At 37.9% G+C, this 24255-nt stretch overlaps 2 protein-coding genes across 3 annotated transcripts in view; both read left to right on the top strand.

Moving 5' to 3' along the window:
* Positions 1-13484, top strand: LOC114535008 (33 kDa inner dynein arm light chain, axonemal-like). 2 transcript variants are annotated; one of them, XM_028556388.1, is made up of 10 exons: positions 1-182; positions 1320-1468; positions 1721-1802; positions 2460-2547; positions 3921-3978; positions 4988-5044; positions 9920-9983; positions 12733-12897; positions 13283-13353; positions 13467-13484. In XM_028556388.1, the coding sequence occupies exons 1-9, from the start codon at positions 102-104 to the stop codon at positions 13319-13321; spliced, it is 783 nt and encodes a 260-aa protein (XP_028412189.1). In that variant the 5' UTR covers positions 1-101; the 3' UTR covers positions 13322-13353; positions 13467-13484. The 2 variants fall into 2 exon arrangements, with proteins under 2 accessions (XP_028412189.1, XP_028412188.1); XM_028556387.1 differs by lacking the exon at positions 13467-13484 and having other exon boundaries at positions 13283-13443.
* Positions 13485-15073: 1589 nt separating this feature from the next.
* The window catches only part of LOC114535007 (laminin subunit alpha-like), a gene marked incomplete at its 3' end in the record, with an annotated part of 35143 nt that continues 25961 nt past the window's right edge, over positions 15074-24255 (top strand). The window contains exons 1-12 of the mRNA XM_028556385.1: positions 15074-15508; positions 18149-18451; positions 18843-18947; positions 19156-19360; positions 19893-20102; positions 20179-20313; positions 20570-20707; positions 21343-21480; positions 21810-21947; positions 22091-22437; positions 23257-23515; positions 24108-24207. Coding sequence (XP_028412186.1) covers positions 15104-15508; positions 18149-18451; positions 18843-18947; positions 19156-19360; positions 19893-20102; positions 20179-20313; positions 20570-20707; positions 21343-21480; positions 21810-21947; positions 22091-22437; positions 23257-23515; positions 24108-24207 — 2483 coding nt within the window. The remainder of the gene's footprint in view (positions 15509-18148; positions 18452-18842; positions 18948-19155; positions 19361-19892; positions 20103-20178; positions 20314-20569; positions 20708-21342; positions 21481-21809; positions 21948-22090; positions 22438-23256; positions 23516-24107; positions 24208-24255) is intronic.

The raw sequence follows: 24255 nt of genomic DNA, 5'->3' as shown, positions 1-24255 counted from the left end.
GGCATGTCGCTATGGCAACAGGTGGCTAGTTGTTGCCAAAGAGAAACAGATTTTGAGAGTTGTGCGTTTAGAGCGTTTTAAAAAGTTTTATTCTCGCCAAAATGATTCCTCCAAACGCATCGCTTGTCAAATACGATAACCCGGCGTTAGTGAGCAGAAATACTGATAAAAAATCACCGCGGGTAAGTTTCAAACTTTCATATTCTGATCGTCGAAACATAAAATTTTGGCAGAAAAGTAGCAGTAAGGTGCTTAATTTCTCGTCCGTTCATGGTGCAAATGACTAAATATATGTCAAGCGTGTTTTATTTAGCATGTTTTACAACGATTTCTACGATGTGTAGGCCCTATAAATGGGAGAGAAATTGTATTAACGATTTGAAATAGTTTAAAACGGCGATTGAATTGCCTTTAAAGAAACTTTGCCTAAGGATAATTTTACAGAACTTATACCGTAAATTCTGTGTTGTTTTCAAAGTATAGATGTCATAAGGCATGATGGCTGCATGGAGTTAGTTATTCACGATTTTTTAATGTTGAGTTTACCTTCTGCTATTTCCACTGCGAGTCTGAGACCTACGATTGTGACTTCAATATCATCAGCATTATGTGTAGTCTATTTTGTGGTTACATCCTCACATTTAGTAAATCAATTTGATCTATGACATGTTTGTGTTCTTTGGAAGTATCAAAATCTTCACTAGGCAGAATAGGTCATGATCAAGTTAGGATGAATGACTGAAATATACCTCCATCTTTCAGTATTTTTAAGCAGCCTGTTGCCAATGTCAATAATTTTGCCCTTTGATAAAGTTCATGGAAAGGCCATGTGAAAAAGGCCATGTGGAAAGAAATGGGAAAAGGAATGATTTACTTTGTGGGACACCAACCTTTAATTAGCTGATAAAATTTAAAGTGAAAGTCAGGTCATTAGTCATGCTAATGTAACAATTAATGCAAGGGCTCTTTGATATTAAATTTACCTAAATTTAGCGTAAAGTCTAGTTCATGTTTATTTTTGAAGCACAGAAAACCTGAATAGATATCTAGACAGCATATCATATTTCACACAGTAAAAATTATATAGAAGTTCAAAATGTAAACAAACCATTTGTTTACAACTATACATATATACCTGAGGCTAGTTGTATAAAATACTAGTTAACTGTCTACATCTAAGGACAGAATTGGCCAATCAGAGTCATGTATTTCTGAATTAACTGGGATTCAGCAATGCAAAATGTAATTAAGGAGTTTTATACAACCGGCCCCTGACCTCCATAGACTTCCATCAGGCAATAGTTGTTATCATTATTTAGTCCCGGCCATTGAAAGTTAGCCAGAAACAAGATGTGAATGGAAGCAGTCCTATACCACCTCCTCCCAAGACAACAAAAATAACAGCTAATGATGTTCAAAGCAAGAATCAGCAAACAGAGGAGATCCTCAATTCCATTTTACCACCAAGGTATATGGTCTATTTTATGGTACCAACATCATAATTGCAGCTCTGCAGTATTTAATGGCCCATCTATTCTTATAGTACCAGTAAACTGCAGTAATTAAGATATTATTGTATAGAAAAAAACCTGATATATAAAAATGAAAATCAATATTTCTATATTTTTCTGCCATTAACATTATAGCCTTAACATAGTACCAAGTTGTCTTTTAGTATAACAGCAAATTTTAAATAGTTTGATAACACAATTTTCATTAGAGAATGGACAGAAAATGGCCAGCTGTGGGTTCAACAAGTATCAAGCACACCTGCAACAAGACTTGATGTTGTGAATTTACAGGTTAGAAACAGGAACCTAGCATGATAATTGCATTGGGGGGGGGTGTTTGTATTTATGCAGTTCTGCCCATCAAATTTCTTTGAAGTGCATTATAGTTTACAATAGAAATCCTTTGGGCAGAACTGAACATAGGAGTGAACACACCCTGATTATCATTCTAGTTACGCTGTTAGTTAGAAACTCAATAAATTGTGCATGGTTATTGATTTATGAATAAAATCAATGGACTACCACAAAGACATAGAATATGGTTGGTTGAACTAGAGAAGGGTACAAAGTAATTGGGGTCACTCTGGAGTATGGAGATATTATTTTTTTAAACTGGATGGTATTCAATGTCGTAGCATTCAAGATTTGGGACTTTTAATTGCCTACCAGGACTGAGTGGTTGAATTTTCAGTGGGGGTTATGCACACCTTTTGTTTATCTCTGTATAGCATATGCGAAATAGTCTTGTAGATTGGTACAAAAGTGCATGAATGCAGCTGCATGGGCATGCATCATGCTTAATCTCATGAGCTGTACTCAATGTAAATGACTTTGAACAAATAACTTAAAGATCATTGGCATTAGCTTTGCCTCATAAAAGGCACAGCATCTACACTGGCCCTGCGTCAAGTTGGCTGTGCTTAAAATATTTGATATTTTAAACTTCAGGAACAATTGGACATGCGCCTTCAGCAAAGACAAGCAAGGGAGACTGGTATTTGTCCTGTGAGAAGAGAACTGTACTCTCAATGCTTTGGTGAGCTTTAATCAAGCACTGCACTATATATTAGAACATGTACTGTAATGTACATTAGTGTCTTGATTGTGCCAGGAGTCCGAGCAACTAGTTCAAGTGCATGTGACGCTGTGCCATAATTAATTTCCATTCAAGTTAAAATTATTTAATGTAAACCTTGTACCATTTGGAAGCCCCATATGAGTTTCTGACAGTAACATCAATCAGGTCATAGTCAGTGAGGATATGTTTGTAGAAAATTCCTTTGGGTTTCTTTTTGGGTCATAATAAACATCTATCTTAAAAAATGACACAGTGGATTTTAAACTAGTGGGATATGAATACCGGGAATGTATACATGGTTTCCATGGTTAAAGGAAGAAAAGTTGAAACAACAAACAAGGCCGAACACAGCAGTGGGGGAAGGGGGGGGGGGTCAGCTGACCCCATAGAAAAAGTTCAACTTACAATTTTTAGAAGTTGTATGCAATGTCATGTTTATAAAAATTATTCCCAAGGGCAAAGCGGTTCGCGTTGTCGGCGCTACAGTGTTCCCTGCCAAGGAACATCACTGCCCCATCCGGCTGAAAAATTCTGGACAGTCTGACACTAAATAATATATTATAAAATATATATATATATATATATATATATATATATATATATATATATAGTGGATCTAGGAAAGGTTGTCCGAAAATATATACATATATACAAATAGTTGTGACATGTGACTTCGTTAAATCCATAGCTGGCAACGCCTAAACAATGTGACAACAGGCTATTAGTAAAATATACGTTCATTTATTTTATCTCAGAGCCCGTTTATCACCGAATGTCAGCGTTTTCTAATTGATCGGCGATTTCCCTAAGGTATAGCTCTGGATGTCTGAGAATTATTTCACATATTGCCAGTTCTTCATGCTGGTAGTGTTGTGCTACAAAGAGGCCTGCCAAACTTATGGGGCGACGTAACGTTACCAGTATTAATAAACAGGTTGAAAACGCGATCTACTGTCCTTTGCGAAACAAACAAATCGACAGCAACTCTGGTTGAAGACCTGTTATAAAATAATTTCTGCCACACAATCCCCCATCTTATATCGTCTGAATACGGCTTAGGCATTTTACAACAAAAATATCCCAACTAAGCAATAACCTTGAAGCAATTTTGCAGCGTTTGCATGCGTAATTAGATATGACACGTGATGGAAATATGTGGTCACATGTCACAACTATTTGTATATATGTATATATTTTCGGACAACCTTTCCTAGATCCACTATATATAAATATATATATATATATATATATATATATATTATATATATATTAATATATATATATATATATATATATATATATATTTATTTGATAGTTTTTTGTTTGTTTAGATGAACTAATTCGTCAGGTCACAATTAACTGCGCTGAGCGAGGATTACTTCTCCTAAGGTAATTAAATTTTGCACACACCCCTTAGACTAAGGTCCAAGGGCTATAGCTGCTGGTGTTTCCACCCTATTTTAAGGTGGCTCGATACAATTTTTCAAAATTTTTAGATGCACTTTTTAAACAGGGATATTAAGCACCTAAATATTTCACTATAAGGCTAAAAGTTAATACACATTGCAGGAGACATATCTAGAGCGAAAATATTCTCAGAACTTTTGCCTGGCACCCGTTACCATGGCAACAGAGACGTTTCAAAATGGCCGCCAAACAGGGTTTAATCGTGTTTATATCACAAACGAGTTCGGTGACCCCCAATTTTTTTTTCATTAAACGTTTACGCCATAAATGCTTTATCTATAAAAAAGTTTTTAAAAAATTCTAACATGGGGAATTTTTTCTATTTACAAAAACGTTATTTTAGCTTATTAAAAAATTCCCCCATGTTAAAATTTTTTTAAAACTTTTTCATAGATAAATAATCTATAGCATAAACGTTTAATGAAAAAAAAATTGGGGGTCACCGAACTCGTTTGTGATATAACCAAGATAAAACCTTGTTTGGCGGCCATTTTGAAACGTCTCTGTTTCCATGGTAACGGGTGCCCGGCAAAGGTTCTGAGAATTTTTCCGCTCTATATATGTTTCCTGCAAAGTATGTTAACTTTCAGCCTTATAGTGAAATATTTAGGTGCTTAATATCTCTGTTTAAAATGAGCCCAAAAAAAATTCGAGAAACTGTATCGAGCCACCTTAAGCCTGTTTTTCACTAGGCCAATTTATTCGCGCGAACAGATAAAAAGTAGGAACCGATTCTACTTTTTCGCGGCGAATTTTTTCGCAAACCAATTACATCGCCGGAATTTAGATATCGCTTCGCGTCGCACGAATATATAAATTCGCCTAGTGGAAAACGGGCTTTATACGGACTGCGGTAGGCCTGTACCTCTCTCCTTCCGCTACAAAACCACACTGAATCCATCCCTCTTCATTCTATCTTTTTACGTTACAGAGTACGAGATGAAATACGAATGACAATTGCAGCTTATCAAACCCTTTATGAAAGCAGGTAAGGCGGTGTTGAAGATTAGAGACCTTAATATTGACTTTTACGACAAACGCCAAACCGTTATTCAACTTTGTGTTTTACCGACATATGCGCTGCGGAAGATCATTTAAGCGGGGGAGGGGAAAAATATTCATATATTCGTGTTAGCAGACCGTAAAAACAATCAATCTCAAAAACTAATAATGCTGATCGTGAACATATGAATATTTGCCTATATTTATTACCTGAAGTGGATTTTTTCTAACAAAACTGGAATTTTCTGGGAAATCACATCACTCAAAATTTGCTTCCATGATGGCTGCAACGTGTTTGGCCCGCTTTCCCCCAACAACCAATCAAATTAAGTTGCTGAAAATTGCCCTGTTACACAATCAATCACAACACTTTAAAAAGCTGCGTCTATCCGGCTTGTAAAAACGTAATATGTGAGATCTATTTAGCTATATGAGAGATATAAGATCTAGAATATTGTAATACGTAAGATCTATTTCTGCGGATTGTATTTTTTGTATTTTGCTGGGTATTTGCAACCAAATCTTGCAACCAAACCTAAAACTTCGAAATGCTCTTTCTAACGGTACTGATTAATTTACTGCACTGGTTTAAACCTTCGTCTTTATGGCCAGTGTTCCAGTTCAAAATAGAGTACAGTTTTTTACTACGTAAGTTCCCTGTCTCGCACCAGTTGCCACAACGCGCGCGTGAAAGACGGACAAGAGGACTGGGCTAAAGTAGGACACAATCACCATGACGAGGATGAGGTTAGCCAGCAAATGTCGTTTCCAGTACTTCGTCCACACTCGGCCAATTGGAATATTGTAATAATGGATTTGCACAAAAATGGACAGCACGTTGAAAAAGAAGTCAATAGCGATGCCAATAGCAGTGTTTCTCAAAGCCTCGTAAAAAATGAGCGAAACGGACAACTCAAAACTTTCAACAAAATACAGTACGAAGTATCCTTGGCTCAGAACCAACGTGCTGTACTCGAAAAGCATATCTTGAATTTCTAAATCCGCCCTTAATCGCCTATTGTGCGGTGTATTGCACGGCATTTCGTTAAGTCTTTTGCAACAAATCGTTCGCTGCAACCGCGCGATAATGCATCTCCACATTTTGAATCTTATACGATGGCTCGCTTTCTTCAAAAAGTTCAAAACGCTCGCGAACAACGAAAGACCGACGAACAGCCAAATGTCAGTAAAGTCCGCTTGCATCGTTCGGTATAGGTAAATCACGCCGCCCCGGACAAAGTACGCTAGTACAAAACTCCGGCTGGGATGTACAACCTCGGAACTTCGTCTCAGCGCAATGTGTCTGCAGATTGCAGCAGGAATGATGGTCAACGCAGGTGCCATAGCCGCGATCATGAACTTGTATTCGGCTTTCTTAGTTCTATTGAAAAAGGGAACTATGGCGTATCTGTAAACGAACGACAGCAAAGAACAGACAAGAAATTCCATCGATACTAGCACAAATATATGAAAATTAGAATAGGACACAGTCTGCCCGCGGTATCGAATATTGTGCCATAAAACCATGCCAGAAACGATTATCCCCGTCAGGAAAAGAACATTTGTAGGATATCTGTAATAGATGTGCGTGTCGTATACCCCAAATACTAGTAATAATAGGTAATAGATTATTACCATTAGTCCAAAGATCACAGACACATAAAAAGTTGAGAAGTATTTCGTTTTGAAAGCCTTCCAACCGAATAGCACCGCAGTTGTTGATGGGAACCATAGGTTCGTTACCATTGCTTCAAGGCTGTCCCCAATTACCCGAAGTCTTTTAACAGCCGACGGCACAGTGTGGTTGTGATGTTGCCATTCTCTGCAGTTATCGGTGGTCTTCAAATCCAGATATAAATATGCCATCGTGAGGGCGGTTGGCGCCACGATAGCAATTGTCATACTTAGACTTGTCGTTAGGCTTTTGGAAATGGACTCCAAATAACCGAAACGACCTGATGTGAGGTCACTAAGCCTGCGATAGGGTGCTGAACTTTGGTTAACGATTTCAAAGGGCGTCGAATTCCATTCGTTGTTGTTATCTGGGTTTTCGTACTCTTTGTTGATATATGGCGGCCATTGATGTTCCTCCGAGGGCCTGCTCTCGTTAGAGCTAGCTTCCTGATCAACCTCTTCTCGGAAGGAGACACGCGGGGTTTCGTGTAAAATCAGCGAGAACATTGACAGAAACATGGCTATAATTTCTTCCAACATGTTGACAGATCTCTGTAGTGACACGATTGCAAAAAAAAAGCCGGAATAACTGGATATTTTGAGCAATGACCATGTACAATCGCCGATGTTTTGTCACCCCTGACGAAAGGTCAAACGATATCCTTTTGTTGACTAATGTCCAAGGATCTGCACATTGACCTGTTTATAGTTTTGCCAGAATGTATATGGCAATAGAAACAAAGAAATAGGAAGATTATAAAGAACAAACACGAAACACTGTGGACATTGCTTTGGAGGATAAATGTTATGAGATGTCGTGAGATCACTGCCATTCAAATGTTGCTGAATTTGCATAGCACTTATTAAACATGAAAACGCTCATAAAAAACTCGTGTCGCGATTGTTAAACCTCAGCACGATTCTTGACCGTATTTATTAATAGAGTGGTTGTTTGGTACGACGTGGCAACAGGGGGGGGGGACTATTTTGTAACTTTCGTTTAAAAACGTCGAAATTCATGATTGCAGTTTTGTTGGCCGTTGCTGAAGGTAAAAATAGGACTAAATCTTTTTAAAGAGTGCCATAAGTCCATAAAGTGACAGCACTTCGTCAAGAGCTCAAGTGGCAAGCTAGCTTGTGTCGCCCACGTGTCAGATGCATGCATGGATTGTGGCTGAACTGAATAGCTAATCTGGCTGAACAGAACTGAATAGCTGTACGTTTATTTAATTTGGGTACCGGATTGCGATGGGAACAGCTTGAATTTTGAAGTTAATAAAAGACAGTGAAATTTTTAATGTCCAACACATGGCTGAATAAGTATGACCAAATCTATCAAGTTGATAAGCATTTACTAATCACGATTGCTTAATAACGACAAACGAGGATGTCGAGACGAGCGCATCCGGTACCGTGTGAACGCTGTCTTGGTCATTGTTTGTTTGGAACCTTTTTAATTAAACTCCACGCCCCTTCTCGCTGCTGAATATAATCGCTCCCTTCGTGAGTCGTGATTCGGTAGGTCTTAATCTTGCAGTTACATACTGTTTGTTTTCAAATTAACAAGACGCCTACTAGGCGTTATATGATCGCGTCGTTCACAGCGGCGTAGCCAGCCCAGCTATGCAAATTTTGTGTCGTAAATGTTTTTAATAATAAAAATGAACAATATACCGAACTATAGTCGCATGTTGAAAGCAGGAGAAACACACAATAGCCCATTTCGAAACTGCTTGAAATCCTTTAGTGCAGGCTTACTCTGCTCGGCGTGTGCAGTTAGTTGTATGTGTAATGAGTGTAAAGATAAAGATAGCACTTGCTAGCATTTTGATCGCTTTATTGATTCTACTTTACTGCTTCGAAGTTCGAAGGTGAAACGAAATATGCCCAAAGTGAATACAACACGTGATATAACTAGCAACTTACCTGTGCGCAGGTTCCCGATTAGGGTGATATGGCCTGCAGCTAGCGACGCTGGGGGTCGACCCTAGACTTGCTACAAGTCGACTCTTTAAACCCATACGGGAGCTTGAGCGACCGAGCGAGCTTGAGCGATCGAGCGTAGCGAGATTATAGCTAATTTTGAGGTGCCCTTTTCGGCTGTAAAACCCGATATATATTTTCCTATATATAGTTTTAAATTAAGTTAAAAAGATTTAAATGGCCCATTGCCTGAACAAACTTGCACAGTGATTTTTACTCCATTCAAACACTATTGTAAAATAACATGTATATAACATGTGTTCTGATTAATCGAAGCCCGTGTTTAGATCAGGCCATCCAAACACGGAAATTTAATTCGCTTTTTGAAATGAAACTTGAGAGACTACCTTGATTTTGCTATTTGTAAAAGCGAAACACGGATGCCGGGCCGGATGAGGCCATCCAAACACGGAAACCATTAAGTATTTTGTTTATTAATAAATCATGAAGAAAATTTACAAGAAAAACATTTTAATGAGTATTTTTATATGTAATAAAAACTCAAATTTCAGGCATGTTGTATTTCTGAGCTTGCACTGCATGGTTTCTTACAATGCAACTTATTTCTTTAAATTATTTTGCCATTGCATGCAGTGATCAATATAACACATTTATACACTTTCAGTTCGCGTGTGTGTTCTATATCATATATGTTAAAACACTATTAAATACATTAAACAATTATTGGATGAGGTTTTTGTGATATGCAGAGTTATCAAGGCAGGGCTGATAACGCTTACCGAGACCTTGATAACTCTGCATATCACGAAAACCGAATTCAATAATTATTTTATTTTACATTTAAAGAATAGTAAACATAGTATTAACGAATGAAAAACCTTATTTAATAGCAACATCCAAAAATACTTCAATTATTAATACATAAATACATTTAAATGAATACCGCTTGTTAACCACCGCAGGCTGACTTACACTTACAGATAACTCAGTTATCTGCTATAACTGAATTTTGCGTGATTGCGCGATTTATCTGTCAACTATTAGGCAATCAAATTGCTTTTACTACTATAATGTATATTAATATGTATTACGCCTGACGAAAGCCCTCAGGTCGAAACGTCGAGAAGTGTTTTGTCTATTTAGGCAGTTGTTATACCAAATTTGATGCTAAGTTGTTTGAAGACGCTGCCACGCTGCTCCTTGGTTATATTGTATTATACATAGTTAATTCATTGTGTTGCAGTGTTGCTTTTGGCATGCGAAAGGCTTTACAGGCAGAACAAGGGAAGGCTGATATGGAACAGAAGGTAAGTGGCGAAGTGACGAGTGAATCGACAGCAAAAAACTACAATTATACAGTTTTGTTAAGAATTCAAATCTCAAACAGGTTTAAATTTTGTGAATTTGTTGAGTTAGAAGAACTATATACCTCTGACATAAATTTGAAACCGAAATAAAGTATATATTATTTAAACTGAAATTAGTGAGTTTAATCGAGGATTTGATTGGTGAAAAACAAAAACTTTACTTCCGGTCAACATGCATACGTGTTGTCAAAAACGTCACTTGTTTAAGCTGACTATTAAAGTGGAAGTCAATTTCATATGTAAACAAACTGTTTGTCTACATTTTAACCTTCTGTACTTTTGTATTTTTGAAATACGATGGCCGTTTGAATATCTAACACAGTAACACTATTCAGGCCGCATAGACCAATTGCGAAACTTAGTAACCGCGCCTTCGCATAACATGGAAGCGAGGCTTATTATGCAAAACACAATATTTGTATTTTTTGCCGTACAAAGCTATCCGCCGAGTTATATCCCGGTTTTCGCCTTTGGTTTACATATTTTTCGATACCTTTAAAGCTCGGTTTCATCGTTGTTATCATAGTTTTAAGGTGAGGGAGTTTTGCCTTTCATTTGAGGCGTTTTTGTGATGTTTTCATTAATTTTTTGGCTGCTTTCGTCGGGGAAATATGGAAAAGACCGACACAAACTCAGGTAAAAATTCAGTTTTTCCAAACTATTTCGTCTCAAGTCTTGAAGATTTATTTCATTTTTCTTCCTCTTATTTGTGCAAAATTTGGCGATATATATTTGGTGCAAAATCTATGTTTTTGTGACAAAAATTGTTGAAAACTAAATGAAAAGTGACAGTCAGATTTTATAATTTCACACCTAATGACTGAAATGGTTCAAATTTATTCACAAATATCACTATATTTTTTATCTTTATACCAGAGTAATACTGTGAAAATGGCAAAAAGTAACTATCTGAAATGTTTTTGTTTATTTCGTTTTAAAAAAGTAGAGACGATGCATGGCTTGCATACCGACATGAAGGCCGAATTTTATTTAAAAGTCGAATTCGAACGCATCTGACGTTCTGTATATTTTGTGTCACTACAAAACACTATTCTTTCTATCTACTACCATGCAATAGATGTTTTAAATAAGGGTTAACCAGGAATACTTTAAAAGGAAAGGATTCCGTTCACCATCGCATTATAAAACGGAAAACACTTCCGAACTTCGGGGTTGTATATTTTTTTCGCCTTCGGCTTTGCCATCATGTAAAGGCATATCTTAACTCTGCTGCTCGCATTGTGGCTACCTTTATAGTATGATATTGTGGGAAAAGAAATATTAAATGGTAATTCAAAATAGGGAATGATATTATGTCTTGGTAATAAGTATTTTACTATCCATGTCATGCATGTGTGCCAAGTTGAAGGGTTGTTTTGCTTTTGAGTCGGCATGACATCACATGTACTGTAGTCTATATACACATAAACCAAAAAACTCCGTTGTATATTTTATCTCCGATTGTTTCTGTCAACAGAGTTCTGCTAATTTTTTCCTGAGCTGTAAAATTGCTGTGAAATTACAGCTTATCGATCGATAAAATTGGTGTAAAATAATTTTAAATGAGAAATGTAAACATGGTGGTTGTTCGACCGTGACTTTTCAATAATCCTTGTCACAAAAACATAGATTTTGCACCAAATATATATCGCCAAATTTTGCACAAATAAGAGGAAGAAAAATGAAATAAATTTTCAAGACTTGAAACGAAATAGCTTGGAAAAAACTGAATTTTTACCTGAGTTTGTGTCGGAATGAAAACATCACAAAAACGCCTCAAATGAAAGGCAAAACTCCCTCACCGGAAAACTATGATAACAACGATGAAACCGAACTTTAAAGGTATCGAAAAATATGTAAACCAAAGGCGAAAACCGGGATATAACTCGGCGGATAGCTTTGTACGGCAAAAAATACAAATATTGTGTTTTGCATAATAAGCCTCGCTTCCATGTTATGCGAAGGCGCGGTTACTAAGTTTCGCAATTGGTCTATACAAAATATAAATTAATTAAAGTTTATGCTCTGAAAAATTCCAACATGCGGCATTTTTACATCAGGAGCCGGTTGTTGAAAAGCCGGTTAGCTTAATTTTAACCCAGGTTAGCGCTAACCTAGCTTTTAACAACTGGCCCCAGGGGTTTTCACATTCGGTTATGAGCGTAACCGATGCGGAGAACCGTGTAACTCTGACTTCCGCTCTAAGTTGTTTCAACCGAGATAGATTTTTACTTCATATGTGCGAGTTCATTTCGCCCATTTGAGATCACCAGTATAAAGTAGTCGAATAAAACATAGGATTTAGTTCGATTTTCTAGAAAATCAGTTCAATTTTCTACGAAATTTATACCAAAAGAAGCATTGCTATCAAATGATCAAATATTACTTCTATAGCCAACAAAAATGGAACAGAAAAGATTCTAAAAACGCCCAACTTTGCGTAAAATTTGTTTAGATGGGAGTTTCTAGATCTACGAAAATGAGAGCTGGTTTTCATAAAGTTTTATGGGAATTATTAAAACATGAACGTGTTTCAATATTACTCACTTCAAAGCGGGAAATCATATATATGAGATCTTTTTCAGTGGCCTTTTGCTGCATACAGTCACCTATGCATGCATGTATATACGCCTGGCCCGGTTATGAAATGATGGTGCTTTATACCAAAAAAATTCTATGTGATGCTTAGATTGAAGAGCTGGACAACGACAAGAAAGAGTTGGAAAGGCAAGTGAACGAGCTGAAAGCGAAGTGCGATGCGATTGAAAAGCGCGAAGCTGAACGTCGTACCATTGAAGAAAAGAAACACGCTGAGGAAATTCAGTTCCTGAAACGGACTAATCAGCAGTTGAAGGTATGAATTATGATCTAGTCAACGAGTACACAACAAATACATTTTGTCCACAAATAGACATGTTCAGCCGTTCGAAAGCTATATTTGATAGTAGCCTGTTTTCCAGTTGGGGGAAATATGCAGGCTTTCATTCAGAACTATAATGCAGGAACAAATGCCGCCTAGTGGAAAACAGGGTTATGGCGTAGGATATACGTCACACTTTGATTGCGTCCAATGCAATTCAAACATTATAATGAGACGATAATGAAGCTTATTATATATGGTTTGAATTGCATTTGACGCGACCAAAATGCGACGTATAACCTGGGCCAAATTTTCCGCATCAAATGTCTATGCCAATGTGAGGAGTTGTGTTTTACGTTTACTAACTCTACTGTTTTAGACCCAACTTGAAGGAATCATTGCGCCAACCAAGAAATAGAACATCATTTTGGAAAAAAAGACTTGAACATTGTAAGAAATGTATGATATAATGGTTCAAACCTAAAATTTGTTTACTTTCGGATATCATTCGTTGTTCATGTATTATATTAACATAATCGTTATGGTAATGAATTATAATTTAGTTTTACCTCACCTGATGGATTGGTTCAAATTTTCAACCCGGCACTATCCTTACTGGTTCATATCAACATATTGTCGAAGCGTGATCCATTGCCTTTGTTGTTGATATGTAATTGACCAGCCTCGTACGCAGGCGCTTTAGTAGTGAAATATGTAGCGTTGCATTCAGCTATTGTATAGAGGTCAGCTGGAAAAAAGTGAGCGCGCGGGGGTGTTTGGGTGGTTTGCAACGTTATATGTTTTTTCCTTAAAGCGCCTGGGTACGAGGCTGGTAATTTACGTTGTTCTTGGATAACTGATCTTGTTTCACTGTAATGTTCATGTGTACAGTAAATATCTACCTATAATGGTCGATTCATTCTTTTAAAACTCAATTTCTACAAGTAAATCAGCTTGTAGTTACACCACGTAACTGACGTGAGTATACTTACGTGGTCTAGTTACAAGCTAATTTACTTATCACCATGAAAATTACAGGACTATTGCTATCGTCAATCTCGCGTAGATACCGACTCCATGTGTACTAATACCGTGTGTTAGTGTACTGTGAGAATATTTCGGTATATTTAAAGCATCTATTCCGGCCAATGTTCATGATCAGGCAAAAACTTTATCTCGCAATGGGCTTTCGGCTTCGAAAATGTTTTTTTTTTGCAATTTTGAAATTATCCTATAGCCTTCGTGAATCCATAGGAGTAACCTTAAAAAATTATTGCGTCTTTTTTTATTCCAAATAAATTTTTCGCTGTTGCCACGCAACGTAAGAATTATGCATCTGTCTTTACATGCAGGCCGACTAAGATCATGCGAATTTTAAAACGTGACAATTTCGGTGTTCGGATCTGCATTTCCGTGGTCGGCTCAACGTGTCATGTTAATAGGAATAGCCTATTAGGAAACATAACCCTTTCAATTCACACTTCATTCGCTTTTTCCGTGCCCGACCCTATTTCAAAACGACTTTGAAAAAACCGCGGTTCCTGACTTTCTTACTCACGTAACTTACTCTACACATTTTTTGCGTTTGCTGGACTCAAACTATTTACACACTCAAAATAATTCACTAACGATGGGTGTGCGTCGCCCAAAAACTTGTAAACTTTCTTGGTATTCCCTGTATACTTTATTCTTATTGTAAATAATTCTGTATACTTCAGCTCTTGTAAGCTGCTATCTAGGGGTCGGTTGTATCAAAGCCGGATAGCGCTATCCACCGGATAGTGATTTTTTCAACCTTTCTAAAAATGCTCGAAAAGCGATAAAATTTCAGCTTGGAAGCGACAATTATTAAAGAGGATCTTCGATTTAGGAATACTAAGATTTAATCAAAGTTGTAGCAAATAACGGGTGATTTTGAAGCGATTGAAAAAAGCACTATCCACCCGCTATCCGGCTTTCATACAACCGGCCCCAGATTATTAATGAATTCAAATTCAAATTCAAATACCCATATCCGGACCAAATTCGCGACTTCGTTGATGCCTCGAAACCTGATATCTTGTAGCTAGGGACGAAGAACCAATCAGAAACCTGGACGTCATGCGTAGCGGAATTGTCAGTCTCGCCCATTTTAACTTGACAACAACGAAATTCAACCCGGGCTGTCAAAATCAGCAAGCGCTTGTAAAGAGAAGGGTGTATGAGCTTTGCGTTTACAAAGTTCATGCTTTCGACAAAAATGCGTTTCGCGCACATGAGATTTGCGCTTTCATTTTGCGCGCTTCTGGCGTGCTTTCAAGCAAGTGTGGCGCAACTAAGGCAAGATACGATAAACATTGCGCAGCACAAGACGATCAGAGCGAGCGCAACTTGTGGATATGATCTACCACCGGGCACAACAGAAGAATTATACTGTAAACTGGCGACGGTTCCTGGGAAATTTGGTATAGACGGTTTAGAATGCAGTACGTGTAATCCCAACGTGAGAGCAAGGGATCATCGTATTCAGTACGCTATTGATGGCTCAGAGAAATGGTGGCAGAGTCCTCCATTGTCCAGAGGTTTGCAGTACAATGAAATTAACATCACGATTGACTTGGGTCAGGTATGTTGTTGCTGTTTATTATACTCGATTGTGATTCCGTTTATTCTGATAGCGCCGCTGTGCGAAGCTCGTTATAAAACGGGCTGTTCACCTAAGCGCTGAACGCGGTTGTGTTTAAATGTTGGATAAGTTGAAAATCGGTTAGGTTTATACACTCACAAATAACTGCGTTCAATAATTTAAAGTCAAGTTGATCCGGCATTTCTACAGATTTGTGTTTACTGCGCATGAGGTTTTATTTCGGGCATTCTCAAAATGTATGACACCATACTACATTTTTTACATTTTCAGTGTTTTATACAAATTCTTTTCGAATACCTGTGTAACTGATGCTTGGGTAATGCGCGCAAGGCTATTACCATTTGCGCTAAAAGAATCTAGGTTAAATTTTTTGAGCGCGGGATACGGCATCATTTTTCTAAGGAGAGAGCGTCTTAATAGAACGTCTTAAGCGTCGAAATAGGCATAAACAACAACATCCTGTGTTATTTCACCCTTGCGTCCTAAACGCAAATTACTTTTACGCGAATATATTTTGTTGCGCGCGTTGATACATGGATGCTGATACAAAAACCTGCGTTGGCGGTCACACTGTACTCGCGGTGGGTTATGTAATCCATCACGTCAATCATGTTTCATCTGCGGTTTTCAATGTTAATGTTAACAATTCGCTGAACTCTTAGCGCGATGGTTTGCGTGTCCACGCATAAAAGACAAGGAAAATTGTATATTATTCACTGCTCAAATGCACACACAGCGCCTACAGTTGAAATACTGTAAATATGCTGGGTACAAGAAAGACTTCGAAAATATGTTTTTTTAAACCGCGTTAGAGTTTTTATATATTCAATACGCGACGTATGAACCTGGTGTGTGAAAGCACAAATTCTTGAGAGCGCGTCAACTCTTAAATCTGCCCTTTTTTGTCGGCTGAAATCTGAACTGTATGAAATATTTTAGGAACGTTGCCAAAGAGGGGCAACATTCTGTCATATATGGTGTCTTGTATTTCATCGTTTCACAAATGTGTGTTTTTTTCACAATGCATCATTAGCATTGAAATTTTACAATTGTCACAGCTAGTGTTTTGGTTATAGCACTTGGAGATTTGATCAAACAATGCGAGTATTGTAGGTGGCTTTGTAGAGGCGGTTTTGCCTTATTCTGGTGGGGTCACAATGGAATGTCGGTGCTAAATATATGTATGATACTTGCTTCCTAAAGAAAACATCCCAACCTGGCTGGGTGCGCCAAATGGGGCAAACCCATAAATTGCTAAACCTTTTATAGGAAAGCGCGTCATTCTCGTTTATGGAGGTTGTTCTGCGCTCTACAAATATAGTTAAAAAACCCTGCCAAGCTTAGTACGTTGTAATAGCATTGCCAATATTTAGAATTGAGGTTTTTACCTATCAACTATAACGACAGTTACCATTGGAGACAATAGCCTTAAGGCCGAATTAAAATGTCAAAGTTTTTGCTATCAGTGATCACGGTTGAAATTTTTTCGTTTGAATTATTTGTAACAAAAATCAAGCTGAAATGACGCATTGTTAAAACACTGTATTAGTCCCCTTAAGCATTTTGAGTATATTTCTTGAAGTGTGGGGAATAATTATATAATCAATGCAATTTTCAACAACTGCATCTGCATGTGTGATGTGTTCACAAAAACGTGATGGTGTATACGAGTGCATATACAATGCCGCTATGGCTAAAAATTGTGCCTGACCTCGAAGGCTCAATTTTACTTGAAGATATTTTTCGTTCAATCTGCCAACCAATATAACCGGGGAGGGAAATGGAAGGCCGAAATTTAAAGCGTTATTCTTTCGTTCATTCTTTACAGTTTCGAATGGAAAATAGAACTTAACTGTCGTAAAATCTCTAATCTGAATTAAAAGTAGTTATGTAGATTTTATTCTTTTTTGTGTTTGGACTATCGAATGAGTCAGTGAAAAGTGAATATGAGTTTATGATAAAAAAATTGAAACCTGTCTAAGGTCGTCAATTTTAGCTGCTGTAAATCCACTTTAACTTCGGCCATGATTTATAGTTTCTTGATAACTTTCGATGATTTTATGGTCATCTAGTTTTGATTCCTGTCAAATCAAATCCTTTTGAACCCCATGTCCATGCCATGGACGACTTGCGCTTTAGATTAATTTCTTACCCCGGCGATAAAAGGACATTTTCTGAAAGAACTTATTAAAACTGCCAAGTTTGTCTACGAATTGTTGTAAATTTCGGAAAATATAGCAATGCGAAGTGATCAAATTTTGTATTACGGCCGGAAGTGTGTAACTAATTTAGATAGACATTTCTGCACGTAATACAAAAGTATACAAAATTTGATAACTTCGCATTGCTGTATTTTCCGTATCTTAGAAAATTCCGCTGCCAAACATTGCATTTGCACTAATTTAAGTAAGATCTTTCTCACTATGATCATTTATTTTCTTCTTGTTACTTCGATCAAAAATAAGTCTAATGCGCAAATCGTCCATTCATCCCTTTGAGAAGATATGACGAAATCAAATAAAATCCTATAATTATATTTTAAACTTAGCATCAAGCAGCCATGCTGCTCCCTGGTTATATATTTTTAACTATTATAATTAACGATAATTTTGTCCCTAGGTCTTCCATGTTGTTTATATTGTTATCAAAACAGCCAACTCTCCCAGACCAGGAACATGGGTTTTGGAAAGATCAACAGATTTCGGCCAGACGTACAAAGCTTGGTATTATTTTGCACCATCACGTTTCGAGTGTCTCGACTTGTTCAAAATCAACACTCGTTTGCCACTTGTGGAAGATGATCAAGTCATGTGCACAACGAAATATTCCCAAATACCACCTTTTGAAAATGGCGAGATGTACATTTCACTCGTGAATGGAAGACCAAGTGCATTGAGAAATCAAGTCACCCAAAAATTGCAGGTAAACTTGACATTACACTAAGGTGTGGGTAGTATGTATAAATAGTTTTTGGTTTAGCATCACTGAAAGAAAATATTCTTCTGAAGACACCTCTGTATCCTCTACCACAATTGATTCCACTATATTAGTTACAGGTACTTGCCAGGGCCGTAGCTTGAAACCGTTAAATCCCCCCCCCGGATATTCATATATTCATGTTTACATATCATAGGAACAAATTAATAGCGTACAAAAGTAATCAGCTGGGCATAATGTATGGATATACCCTCCCCCCAATAAAGCTTTTAACTACGGCCCTGGTTCTTTCGTAGTTGGTGGGAGCTATTTTGTGACATTTACTTGATTGTAGACAATGGAAATTTAGTTTGATGCATCAGTTTCATTTCATTAGGATTGGATGCAAGCTACAAACGTAAGATTGCGTCTTCTTCGAGCCAAGACACTCTATGGAGAATATTTGCCTCTAGCCAAAGGTGACCCAACCGTGACACGAAGGGTAAGTAACTTTACAATATTTCGCCAAAAAAATTGAAATGAAAGTAATTATTTATTAAAACCAATCTACTTATTATGTTCTTTCCAGCTGTACAGGTGAAAATTCCTAGCTTTTAATTTAGTTTAATAGGGGAAATAGGGTAATGACCCATTAATCAATGCATCTAATTCTTGTGGTGATAATCATTTTATGTTTTATATTATTCTAGTATTTCTATTCAATCAAAGATATTACAATTGGTGGTATGTGCGTCTGTAATGGTTACTCAGATAGATGTGTCCATGGTCCCAGCGAGGAACGCACCTCTTGTGTATGTCAGAAGAATACCTGTGGTCCCTCTTGCTCAGAATGCTGCCCCGGGTTCAATCAGTATAAATGGAAATCAGGTTTTGACGGTGGAGAAGGGTGCGAAGGTAAGTGTGTATGATGCAAATGTCTTGAGCGATATTTTGTTGTCCTGTCAGCGCATGCGTATTGTCCCCAGGGCACCGCATACTGCAGATTGGAAGGTGCACAGAATGGTCTCTAATATGACTGGAACAATATCTGGTGATTAACATGTCTATATTTGCTTGAAGCCAATGTAGTTTCTTTGCGTTTTGAGATGATGTACCCTTGACCCAAATTTGACACGGGCTTTATGTCAAACTAAAGATGTTGAACTGTTCGCAATTTGTCGATTTCGTCGGTTGTCGAAGTTCTGAACTGAACTGAGTTCTAGCAGTGGCGAGGAGCCCGACTTTTCTTACAATTATTAATTATATTTCAATGTGTAGAAGAAGTTGATAAAATGAGGCCAAGGCTACGGTAAAAAAGTATCGAGTTAACACTTCGCAAAGTACATTTTTTAACAAAAGCCTTGGCTTCATTTGACCTCATTCTTCTATAATATGCGAATACTGCAGGACAACTTTACTCGTTTAACATTTCAACGTATTTTTTAAGCTTGTAACTGCTTCGGACATTCGAGCAAATGTGAATACAACGAATTGGTAGAAGCCGCCAACAGAAGCATAAACCTTGATGGCGAATATCGTGGCGGTGGAGTTTGTATTGATTGCCAGGACAACACCTTTGGAAATAACTGCCAATTTTGTAAACACAAGTTTTATAATCCAACCGGCGTGCCTATGACAAGCAAGAATGCTTGTGTCCGTAAGTAGTTGCGAGTACTTCAATAATACTGGAGACTGGAAACAAGTTTATTAACTTCTTTCTCGTTTGTTTTCAGCCTGTAACTGCGATGAAAAGTTCTCAACCGGCGAATGCCAAAATGGCGATGGACAGTGTAAATGTAAACCAAACTATACTGGGAAGAAATGCGATCGATGTAGTGCTGGTTATTATGACTTTCCGGATTGCAAACGTAAGTTACCGGGCTTAAAACATTGCACCCTTTTCTATTATTATAAATACGATGTAGTTTCATTATCGATCTATTTTAGAGTTAAGAAACTCTCCCTTTCACGTGCAAATAGATAAAAAGATCAATGCGACAAAACGACGAAGGTTTTTACAACCTAAAAAAGAGTGGAATATGTTTCACTTTCACCGCTGTTTATTCCTAATGTAACTTTGACTATGGTGTATCAAAAATCACGTTCATTTCTTTATTTCCGCAGCTTGCCAATGTAATGCTGCTGGCACAAAAGATGGACAATGCGAGGCAAATGGTGACCAGTGTCCTTGCAAAGACAACTACTCCGGGCCAAAATGTGATCGGTGTGCACGAGGATTCTACAACTTCCCACAATGTGTTGGTAAGTTGTTTGTGAGCAGCTCATAAGACTGCAAGTAGATGTCCCATAAAACAACTGCTTAAACAGGCCAACCGAAGCTATATCGAGCCAAGAGTTGGGTAGACGGACAAGGGGGGTAATTTGCAGGAGCCCCAGGATTTTGAAGGAAGGTTGATGTTTTACAATAGATGAATTTAGTAAGAACATGACTTTAAAATAAATAGATGTCTTGTTTGAATCATATATTGTTTCTCAAGATGTCTGGTCTATTCGGAATTTGTTTTTTACCTTTCTTCTCTAAATTGTCGGCTGGTCGTCGTCGCTTTTGTTCAAATAAACGAAAATTAGTTCAAACTGTGCCCATGGGAAAAGCCCCCTCTCCATGGATGCCCGCTCAACAGAAGTAGCAGAGATGTTAAAAAAACATAGATTTTAGAGAAGCAGTTTGATGTAGGAGTGACTAAATGCGGATGTTTTAAAGCCGGTTTTCCACTAGGCGGAATTTTTCGATCGAACGAAATTTTTAGTCTGATATTCTTTTATCCGACCTAGCGGATTCATTCACTGGTCACAATTGAAAAGAAAATCGAGCCAAAAATTTCCTTCGATCGAAAAATTTTGCCTAGTGGAAAACCGCGTTAAACTCTACATTTCAGAATGCGACTGTGATGAACGTGGATCTTATACCGACGTATGTGCGGTTGGTAATGGCCAGTGTCCCTGTTTACCAAACTTCAAAGGCCGAAGATGCGATCAGTGCGCTGATGGCTACTATGAATACCCCAGATGTCGAGGTAAGACGCATCTCCTGGGCTTCCAAATTGAAGGAAATTTCTTGCTAAATGATAACCACGAGGGAAGAAGGAATCTCTGTTGATAGGACATATTATGCATTCTTTTCAAACGTTTTTCACAATATATTCAGGACAGGGCGTTGTCTTAGACCAGGGGCGTCCTCTTAAGACCTTGACTGGCTCCGCCAGTCCTTTAATATAGGAACAGCAGCGTAAAAAGAATCAGTCTGGCATGTGACGAATAGCTTCTAGCGACCCTGACAAGAACCTGCTCAAGCTCTGAACCTAAGAATAGGGTAAAAATAATTGTGTACTGTGATTTTTATTAGCTTGTTCATGTGATGTTAATGGTGTGACTGATGAAGTGTGCCACAAAGATTCTAGTGCTTGCATTTGTAAACCTGGGTATAATGGAACTCGATGTGATGTTTGTGCCATAGGATATTACGGTTATCCAAATTGCCAAGGTAATATTCATTACTCTGATTAATGTACAGTAGAATGATAAAATGAAACTCGTTCTTCATGCAGCAAATCATGCATTCGTTCTACAATCAGTCCCTGATGTAAACAGCCCCTAATATCTACACTGTCTTATTCATCACTCCAGCTTGTCAGTGCTTTGGCACCGGTTCAACGGGTCCTGAATGTGATGGAAGTGGTCGTTGTAGTTGTAAGCCGCAGTACGCTGGTTTCAAATGTCAGCGTTGTGCAGTGGGATATTATGATTACCCAAGATGCCTTCCGTGTGCTTGCAATAGACAAGGCTCGTTCGGGGATAATTGTGATCCGAATGATGGCCAGTGTCAATGCCGAGAAAACTTCTCTGGGACATTTTGTAACCGTTGCAAGCCTGGCTTTTACGGTTTCCCTGATTGTCAGGAGTGCGGCTGTGATCCGGCTGGCGTGCGACCATTGCCTGGACGACCACTGGGAGACTGTAGCTCATCAAATACGGTACGTTCTATGATGAACATTATCTGAAGCTTATTATAATACCAATAACAAATGTTTTATGTTTATGAGTGAAATGGTAAGAATATTTTTATGACGGTTGAATGAAACATTCCATCTTTCACGAATGAAAGTATTCCTACCATTGCACGAATGAAAGATTTCTTTATTTACATGAAAATCCCATCGTTCATATTGCTCGGATTCGTGATCAATGCCTGCGAGCACGGTACGATTAATATTGTGAGTGATTGAATGTGGAGAACAGCGGTGCAAAAGAAAAAAAAAGCATGACTAGACTGTGCAAAGGAAACCTTCGAGGTAGTCGTACTGATAGACATGCACTTCCTGAATTTGCTAAAGTGCGCACAAAACAATACCTTGGAAACGAGGCGGGCGTTAAAAATCTAGGTAATAGGTAAAATAGGTAAAAATCTACGGGAGTGTACAATATCAGAGCAATAACAATATTGGAGAGGCAACCATATAAGTGAATGTACCATATCAAAGAGATAGTCAGATAAGAGACTGTATATTAGTGTGGTTGCTATTCAGTTAGGGACAAGACCATATTAGAGAGGTGACCATGTTAGACTGTTCTTGACGGAGACTTTGCATTGCCATTCTGAGAAAGATGTTATGTTTCTTGTTATAAAGAATTAAGTACACTAACAGCAACATCGTTACTAAAAGGGTTTCGTAAGTACGAGTATAGATCGTTAACCTACCACCGCATTATCTGTCGATAGGAAAGTAGAGTTGTACTGAAGGAGCCTTCGTAAACTTGATCACAAAATAATGTTGGCTAATTCTCGTGCACAGGGCCAATGTGACTGCAAGCGGTTTGTTCAAGGTCAGGACTGCAGTGAATGTAGGCCAAAGACGTTCAACCTTCAAGCCAGCAACCCTTACGGTTGCGAGGAATGTCGCTGCAATGTCGCTGGAGTGATTGGTGGTATTGAAGTGTGTGATGAACAAACTGGACGCTGTTTATGTAAAGAACGTGTCGCTAGCAAGAGATGTGAAATATGTAAAGATGGTTTTTATGCACTCAGACAGTCGAATGCATTTGGTTGCTCAGGTAACAAATGTTTTCCATAATGACGTACATAAAACTAGGCGAATTTATTCGCGCGAAGCAATATTTGAAATCCAGTCATGTGATTGGCTTGCGATAAAATTTACCGCGATAAAGTATGATCGCTTCTCACTTTTTATCTGTTCTCGCGAACAAATTTGCCTAGTGGAGAACGGGCTTTATAGCCCGTTTCTGATATTAAAATTTCTGTGCATTAAACCTAATGATAGCCCGTTTCTGATATTAAAATTTCTGTGCATTAAACCTAATGTTAATGACCTAAAGTCTTTTGTATTCGATTCGACACGTGAAAAGTTTGACGTCCGAATGGTCGCTATAGGCTATGTGCACACGAGCGTCGTTTTCGAGCGTTTTTGAAATAGTTTTTGTCTCGTTAATCGTTTTGACGCCCAGTTTACATGATCCAAAAAGAGGTAAAGTGCGTAAATACAACCTTTTTGGTGTAAAAACATAAACGACAACGCTTGGAAATGTTACCGTGTGCACATATGTAGCTTTAGAGAATAATGCAAGTCTCTGGCGTGGGGGATTTAAAGAGATGCGCATGTTATTATAATTGTTAATATTTATGTAGGTTGTAATTGTGATGTTGGTGGATCATACAGTCAGATATGTGGCAAGTTTACTGGGCAATGCAAATGCCGTCCAAATGTTGGAGGACTAACCTGTGACAGGTAAAATGGCTTGTTAGTGCATCAGATATCGTATAGAAACATTTTGAA

This window comes from Dendronephthya gigantea, unplaced genomic scaffold, assembly GCF_004324835.1.
Source record: "Dendronephthya gigantea isolate DGI-Jeju-01 unplaced genomic scaffold, DenGig_1.0 000109F, whole genome shotgun sequence".
NCBI classification, from domain to species: domain Eukaryota; kingdom Metazoa; phylum Cnidaria; class Anthozoa; order Malacalcyonacea; family Nephtheidae; genus Dendronephthya; species Dendronephthya gigantea.
This window is presented reverse-complemented; position numbering and strand designations above follow the sequence as displayed.